Source organism: Gossypium hirsutum, chromosome A11 (genome assembly GCF_007990345.1).
Source record: "Gossypium hirsutum isolate 1008001.06 chromosome A11, Gossypium_hirsutum_v2.1, whole genome shotgun sequence".
NCBI classification, from domain to species: Eukaryota; Viridiplantae; Streptophyta; class Magnoliopsida; order Malvales; family Malvaceae; genus Gossypium; species Gossypium hirsutum.
The window spans coordinates 57,346,466-57,355,021 of NC_053434.1; the positions used below are offsets into that span (position 1 = coordinate 57,346,466).

General features: G+C 33.0%; 1 protein-coding gene across 1 annotated transcript; it reads right to left on the reverse strand.

The window, feature by feature from the left end:
- Positions 1-3,789: 3,789 nt before the first annotated feature.
- On the reverse strand, positions 3,790-7,775 carry LOC107901940 (probable beta-D-xylosidase 6). Its single transcript, XM_016828126.2, has 6 exons — positions 6,864-7,775; positions 6,353-6,519; positions 6,170-6,267; positions 5,712-6,062; positions 5,011-5,427; positions 3,790-4,796 (listed from the first exon to the last, which is right to left on the reverse strand). The coding sequence occupies exons 1-6, from the start codon at positions 7,614-7,616 to the stop codon at positions 4,207-4,209; spliced, it is 2,376 nt and encodes a 791-aa protein (XP_016683615.1). The 5' UTR covers positions 7,617-7,775; the 3' UTR covers positions 3,790-4,206.
- Positions 7,776-8,556: the final 781 nt, after the last annotated feature.

Sequence of the window (8,556 nt, forward strand, 5' to 3'; positions counted from 1 at the left end):
CACGACCATGCACATGGGCATGTATTCTGGCCGTGTGTCTCCTGCATCTTAAATTCAAGAAACAGAATGTTCAGAATTGAGCACACGGGCAGAGACACGGGTGTGTGTCAGTTGTGTGTACCACACAGCCTAAGACACGAGCGTGTGTCCTGGTCGTGTGAAAACTACACCTTAATGTTTTACACGGGCTAGGAACACAACAGTGTGACTTATTTCATATACCACACGGCCTAGGACATGGATGTGTCACTTGGCCGTGTGAGCCACACGGCCTACCCATACGGGCGTGTGACCCTTGTATGTGGGAAAATTTTTGAAATTTCAAGAAAAATTTTCTAAGTTCCCGATTTAGTTCCGATTTGATTCTAGTACTTGTATTGGGCCTCGAGGGTCCATTTAAGGGACAACATGATTAGTCTCGATTAAAAATAATAAATAACAAGAATTATGTGTAGTTATTTTGTAAACTTCGATAATACTCTGTAACCCTATTCTGGCAACAGATATGGGTTAGGGGCATTATAGATATTGAGAATGGTTATTTCTTGGACAAATTTCAAAACAAAATTGGCTGTGAAAAGGTCCTTGCGGAAGGACCTTGGGTACTTCTTGGGCAATATTTGACAGTACAACCTTGGTTGGTGTCTTTTAATCCGGCATAGACATTCCTGAGCATCGTGATGTCGTGGATAAGACTTTCAGGCTTACTAGGATACTTTTACAAGTGGAAAATTCTTACAGAAATAGGGGGTTAATTGGCAAGGTTGTAAAATTGGATATGAACACAAACAATAGGGTCAGAGGTTGATTCACCTGTATGGCTGTGTATGTCAACTTGGATAAATCGCTGGTGTCCCAAGTCTTAATCAATGAAAAAATACAGAGGGTTGAGTACGAATTCTTACAACGGTCTATTTCCACTGTGGACGGTATGTTCATGTAAAAGAAGTTTATCCTTTTAGGGTCTCTAAACCAAACTCTGAGAAAATTGCACCTTCGTCGGAGACTTTGCTATAGGTTGTGAGTATGGTCATTGATGGAACAGGGGAGAAAAGCAAAACTTACAGCCCGTAAATGTTGATGGAGAAGAAATCTCATAGGAAATCAAGGGATTCAGCACACTTAGGGCTTGGAATTACAAAAATGAAGGATCATATAATAATTTTTAAAATAAATTTTACATATTTATTCTTAAATTATTTTATTTAAAAAATTTATTAAAATCTCATTAAACATTCTCAAAATCTTAAAATACTCGAAAACTCTTTAATAAAATGATTTGATATGTTTCAAATGTTTTTTTAGTCAATCTAAAATATTTTAAAAATGTTATTGAGCATTTTTTGAGCAGGCTAAGTGTCAGTATCTTCTCTAAAGTATTGATATCTTGGAAGCCAGTAACCACAAGCATTTCTAGAGGGTAAAGTATTAATACTTGTTCTTTAGGTACTGATTAATAAATTAAAATTATAAGTATTGATACTTGCTCTTAACATATCAATACCTAACCTAGAACTATAGATATTTTATTAATAAATAAAAGATATCAATACCTAACTTAAAAATATAGATACCTTATCGATGACTAATTGTCCAAGTTTAAAAAATAATATGACTTTTCACCTTTCAATGGTTATATTTCATTCCAACAACTTCAAATGGCTAGAAATCAAATCCTTAGTACAAATATATCTTGTAAGTACTTTTAATAAACAAGAAATTAGTATCCAATTATCAAATGAAATGAAAATACAAGAGAGCTTTATTTTCTTCCGTCTTTCTCTTGCACATATTTTTAGTGAGAGAATTATTGCTAAATCTTTGTACAATTTTTATCATATCTGGCTTTTACTTTGTGAACACTCACTTTACAGATATTTCTTTGTTTACACCATTTCCACCAATTTGTACTTGGAGGATAACCACCTTCCTTAGACTTTTTTTTACATCCTTTCCAAAAAAAAAAAAGGAAAGAGGTTTCTTCTGTAACTATGTATAAACAATTTAGTGAATTAAGAAAATCGTAGGATTAAGATAGTGGAAATAGGTAATTAACATCGACTATAAGTCATCATATTTGATTTTTCTATCTTTTTTTTCCTTTAGCATTTTTTTTAAAATTATCAATTCACCCCTTTAGGTAAAGCCTAATCCATTGAGGCTTTTCAAGTACAATTATAGGTACAAACACAAAGAATAAATACTATATATTTAATCAATTATAGCTATAATCAATTTAATATAAAGCACAAAAAATTAAAAACCAAAATATATTCAAACTACGGTAGACTTAAACTCGTAATAATGTGAAAGAGAACTTACATATGACATTTGTGCATAATAAAATTCAACTTTGAATATTTAAATATGAGGATCTCAACTTTTTGCCAACTATGCCGAGGACTCATTGGCACAACAGAAAGAGTTAATATTGAATTATTAATATAAATATAGATTTATACTAATTAATTGTATGTATTAATTAAAATTTACTTAATTATTTTTATAAATCTATTTAATTATTATAATGTTTCACTAATAATTTGATTTCGAAATCAAATCATGCTAATGTATCAACATGTAATATGTGACAAATATCTTAAAATTGGTTTAGAACCAATTGTTACTAAAATTATTCCAAAGTTCTATGTTATTATATATTATATTATATTATATTATATTATATCTTATATATAATAATTCCTCCATTTCTTGCTCAATGAATTCGATAAAAAATAAATGTTATATTTATATTTGATTCTTAAATAAAATTAATTAAATTATTATATAATATTATTAATAATCGGGCATATAATATGATAATTAAATTAAATTAATTGTTATATAATGTAATTAAATTAAGTTAATAATAGGTCCCACAATTATAGGTTAATCATTAGGAAATATTTTAAAACCCTCAAAAAATCATCTCAAAACTCAATGTTTGCATATATACTCTTGCCTTCTTTTATATAATAGTATATATATATATATGATTAGATAATTATGATATTTTGAAAACTGAACATATATAATTTTCATTTTTAAGGATTAATTAATTAAAACATATTTTTAGCATTCAATTGTATAAATTTTATCTGAAAATAAATCTTTAAGGATTTGTTTAATAACTCATAATTAATTACTTATGTAAATGATAAATTTATATAATTAATTTTTTTGAATCAATTAAGTAATATTTATTGATAAATACATTAGATTTAGCCATGAATAACTGAATTAATTATTTTATTTATATATGACATGAATATTATATTAGTTCATTAATTAATTTATACCAACTTATATAGAAAATAAATTTTTTAGTATTGATTTTTAATTTTTATCAATACAGAATATTACAAATTGGTAAGCTAATCTTTTGAGGGTTTACGTGGCCAATGTGAATTTTCAATTCTTAATATTTGAGAATTTAAATTGTAATTAAACCGTGGTTATAATGTTATTGATATTTTTATCTTTAAAAGTAAGAAGATAAATAGACATTTATAATTGATTAATGAATAATGCATAAAAAAATACATCTCGTAAGTATTTTGTAGTGTTGAGAAATGTTAGATTGGTGAATGTAAAGCTTTTTTTTTTTGTCTAATTCCAATTCTCCTGTGAGACTGTCTACTTTCTTTTACATGTGTGAAATTTGGCTGTAAACAAATTATGAAAAGCTTTTACCAAAATGTCTAATAATTTATCAATATTTCTAAGGAAGAAGATACTAATATAGCAAAATAAAATGAAATGAGCGGAAGCGTAAGATAATAACCTGAGTGCACAATCTTTTGTTTTATTGCGTGAGCAGATGAAAAGAATGTTCAAACGTGAGAGCCAGCTATCCGAAATGCTTCTAAAATTTTACACAGCATTAGCAAAACAAGCATCTATTACTTTTTATAATGTCACCCACCATGCATTTCAGTCATGCTTGTCACGCCTGCTTTTCTTTTTTTAATCAACTCGACGAAGTAGATTGATTTTCCTTACCTACTTCTTGATCTTCATATTGTTCAGCATCATGCACTTCCATCTGCCAAAACTTCAGTCGAACTCTGTCTCTGTAATTTTATTCCTGTAAAGCCGAAGAAATTGTGACATAATTGCAATACAAAACATCATCTTGTCTGAACCAATTTGCAGATTGTTATTAAATAAAAAAAAATCATCATGCTCGGTTTCTTGACAGCATTACTAAGTTACAATTGACACTGAGTGCTCCAAATCTCCCAGTGTTAGAAGATGTTCACCAAGGGGCAATATCCTTTTTCCATGTTTGTCCACAATGCTAAGGTGGTCACAAGGATTTAGTATAATGCTTGTTTCTGTTGATCCGTATGAACTAGTATGTACACGATCAAATGCGATTAATTGCTTCTCTGGAGTTCCCTCGAAAATTTTTGGTGCTCTAGAGAACAACATGACAACATGGCTTCCGTCCATATCTCCGACATTTGCTACAGAAATATGCACATAGAAGCTCAATGAATCACATGATGTCAGCTCATCGACATGTATATAATCAAGTTCTCTCTGGAGCAGTATCTTCTCAGTCAAAGTGCCTGTAAAAGACCCTGATAAACTTAATGTTCTTGGAGCAGACAAGAGTTTGTAGGTGAATTTGGTATAGCTTAAGCCTTGGCCAAAGCCATACACTCTATTTCCGGTGTAAAAACGGTAAGTTCTCCCAGGATAACCACGAAAAGGGTTGGCACGCATGTTCATATCATTCATTGCAATCTTTGTAAATGATTCAGGATACCAAGTCATTGGAAGTCTTCCACCTGTTTTCAAATGTCCAAACATCATGTTAAATCATAGAAACTAAGCAAGCATAGAGATCAAGTGTTGAATGCTACAGAGAAAAAAATGCCAGTTGGTGTCAACTAGTCTCTCTAGATGCTCGATTTGCGCTACCAAAAGCCATAAGTAATGAACTTCAAATTTCATGCAGTGTTTAGATGCCTGCTAATACATGATAGTTTTGTGGCTACTAACCTGGATTAAAATCACCAAAGATGACCTCCGCAAGTGCCTTTCCACCAGCTTCCCCAGGGTATCCAACCCAGAGAATACTTGCAATATTCCGGTCTCCTTCAGCGAACGATACATCAAGGGGTCCTCCACCAGTAAGAACAAGAATTATCGGTCTTTTACTTGCTGCAGCAACAGAAGACACTAAGGACATCTGTTTACCAGGCAAGAGGAGACTAACTCGGTCATGATCTTCAGTTTCTTGGGACAAATCCAGCCCAGCAACTACAACCACAAAATCAGCTTTCTTTGCACTAAGAATTGCATCATTAAACCCAGCATCAGAATCACAAGGCACATCTGAGCAACCAGATGCATAAGATGCCTTCTCTACATAGCCTAGCAGTCCCTCATAAAAGCTCTTTGGGTCACATGGGAAACCTGTCATATGAAGAATACCAAACAACCATATTATACAACTTCAATATCAGGCAATTTCTACAAAATGAAGAAACCCAGTGACAGATTGAGGTTAGCAAAACTTCAGTCAGCATCTGGGTGGTTCACATTCAATATGACTCAATACAGATATTACAAGACAAACATGGTAAGGCCCAAAGCTGTCTTAGGTAACTTGCCATATTAGGATGCTTCGTGTAGAAGACTATGCAAGCCGATATAATTTATAAACCCCCAACAATTACATATTATTGCAAGAACCATACCTGTGTAGTCACCACCCATATTACTTATGTTGTTAGCCATTGGACCAATGATAGCTATGGAAGAAACAACATTTCTATTCAAAGGCAGGAACTTCTTCTCATTCTTCAGAAGAACAATTCCCTGCCTTGCTGCTTCAAGTGCCAGCATCTTGTGCTCTGTGGTACAAATGTTTTGAGGTCCCAACTCTCCAAACTGCCCCTTTCTAGGGTCTCCATCAAACAGCCCAAGACGGAGTTGGACCGAGAAAAGGTTCAGAAGAGCTCTATCGATGTCTTTGTCTTGCAACTTCCCTTCCTCAATTGTAGTCTGAGTATGTCGAACGAGATATGATCCACAGTTAATATCCATTCCTACAGACAACCATCTTAATCTTAATCTTTAAAAATGAACATTCGAATGGCAGATCTAGTGAGAAGTCCTTAATCAATTTAGATGTAAAAGATATGATTAAAAAAACCTGCTTTAAGAACTAGAGCAACAGCATCATCGGCTTTTCTTGTGTAATTCTGGTATTCTTGAACTGTTGCCACAGCATCACAATCTGAGGTGATGTATCTGATTTATGCCACAGAAAAACCAATCAAAGTTGAATTTCAAAATTTGCATCCATCAATGTATAAGCAACTCCTAATTTTTTTACCCTTTGAAGCCCCATTCATTTCGAGCTTTTTGTAAAAGATCTCCCTGCGCACAAACTGGCACCCCATTAACTGCATTGTAGGAACACATCAAGCAACTTGCCTTGCCTTGTTGGATACAACTACGAAAGGGTGGTTCATATGTATCCTCCATATCTTGCTTTGTGACCTTCAATACAGATAAAGCATGTATTTATTAGCAGACTGCCTAATTGACTTCAAAAGGAGGCTTACCACAAGTCACACCAAACTATTGGTTTAGAACCATAAATAAATATATAAATTAATTTAAAAAATGCCAAATTTGATTTAAATTGACAAACAGTCGGACTGCAAAATTTCTTATCAGCACTAAATATGCATTGAATAAGAAACTTATTTACAGAGATAAAAAAAATGAACTGAAATGGCTAATACAGAGTTACACACTGAAGAAAAAGACGATTCAAATGTGAAATGTGGTCAGAAACATGAAAACACCACAAGGACAATATGTAAAAAGGAAGACTTTACCACGGCATTGAAGGAGTATCGACTGAAATTCTTCCACTTCTCCAAGTCATAAGCAATGAAATGCTTGCAACAAGCAGAATTCATAAGTCTATCACCACTCTCATCATCATTATATCCTCCAAGTGCCCTCTTTCTCTCAAACCTATCTATGAGTTCTCCACTAGCCTTCCAGGACCCACCCTGGAAGCCCTTTACAAATTGGATAGCATAAGCTGAAACAACCAAGGGATCCTCGCCAGGAGTCTCCTGCCCTCTTCCCCATCTGGGATCCCTAAAAATATTAATATTTGGTGCCCAAAAAGTCAAACCAGCTTGTCCAACATTATGCATGGCTTTAGCTTCAATACCTATGGCCAACCCAATCTTGAACCAAAGGGTTCTATTGAAAGAAGCAGCAGTGACAAGAACCTGGGGGAAACTGGTTGCTGCTTTAACATAACCATTAAAGTTAACTCCAGGGCCATTACTGGCAAGCCCATGAAGTGACTCTGACCACCATTCGTAAGGAGGAATTCCAAGTCTTGGGATCCCTGAAGCATTGTTGGAGAGTTGATAGATCTTTTCTTCAAGTGTGAGCAGAGAAATGAGAGATTGAGCTCTGTCTGTGATAGACAGGGAAGTGTTGCAGAAGGGGTAAGAGTTAAAGTGGGGAGGCTGGCATGGGAATTGTGGGTTTGGGTCTGATGATGAGATTGAAATCAGTAAAGCTAAAAGTTGTAAGATGAAGAACAGGGATTTTAGTTGCAGAGACATGATGAGATGATGGAGGGTGCCGCTTTGGTAGTCACCTTATTACTGGTCGGTAGGTTTAAGCGGACCGTGATTAGGAATTGACGCCATTATCAGATAGATTTGGAGAAAGATTGAATAGGAAATGATGAAATTATTAGATTATGCATTTATTTAAGAGAATCCAACTTGCAATTGTTTAGATTTATTTCCAATATGTTAAACCCCGGATTAACCCTTTGGTGAAGATGAAGTTCTGTTAACCTATGAACCCAAAAATCATATTAAACTAATTGAGCCTTGAAAGCCCACTATTTGATCGCACCAATCAAGTTTTTAAACCTCCTCCAAACATGGGTTTTGAAATCTACATACAAATTTCAGCCAGCCCAAATAGAAAAGTTAAATTTAGAAGTACTACTTTTCCTTATTTAAAATTTTCGTCTAATCATTAATACCATTAATACATTTTGCCAAATTTTTCCGACTTAAGATATTGATTAAACTGCTTTCCTATAATGTGTATATACTATGATAAATATTAAATATACTAAATTGATAAATTTTAAAAAAAAATGTGAATACTTATTGAATTAAAATTTTAAATTTAAAAAAGTAAGAATGTTCGAAAAGTACAAAAAAGTTACTGCAGCATATTCTAATTTTTGTAATTCAGTTTGAAAAGTATGATAACTGAACTTGGAAGAGTTTCAAATTCATTTAAGTTGTGTTTGGTTGGATAAAAAAAATGAAGAAATAAGATAGAGGTGATCATGGACTAGATTGGGCCTAAACATAGTATTATTATATTTTATATTTGTCAAAATTTGGTCCAACTAGAAATCTGAGCATAAAATTTTGTCCAAACTCGTTTATAGTTGCAAAAGATTAACTAAAACCTATTTTAAGCTCGCTTATATTATTTTTTAATATTTTTAAAATATATATTGTTTTATTTTAATAT

Bases quoted from the DNA above. Each gene is read 5' to 3' on its own strand.
- LOC107901940 (XM_016828126.2), bottom strand. From the start codon at position 7,616: ATGTCTCTGCAACTAAAATCCCTGTTCTTCATCTTACAACTTTTAGCT. The intron at 6,520-6,863 runs GTAAAGTCTTCC...TCTGTATTGAAG, and splicing joins GATACTCCTTCAATGCCGTG to GTCACAAAGCAAGATATGGA. The intron at 5,428-5,711 runs GTATGGTTCTTG...TTCATATGACAG, and splicing joins TATGGGTGGTGACTACACAG to GTTTCCCATGTGACCCAAAG.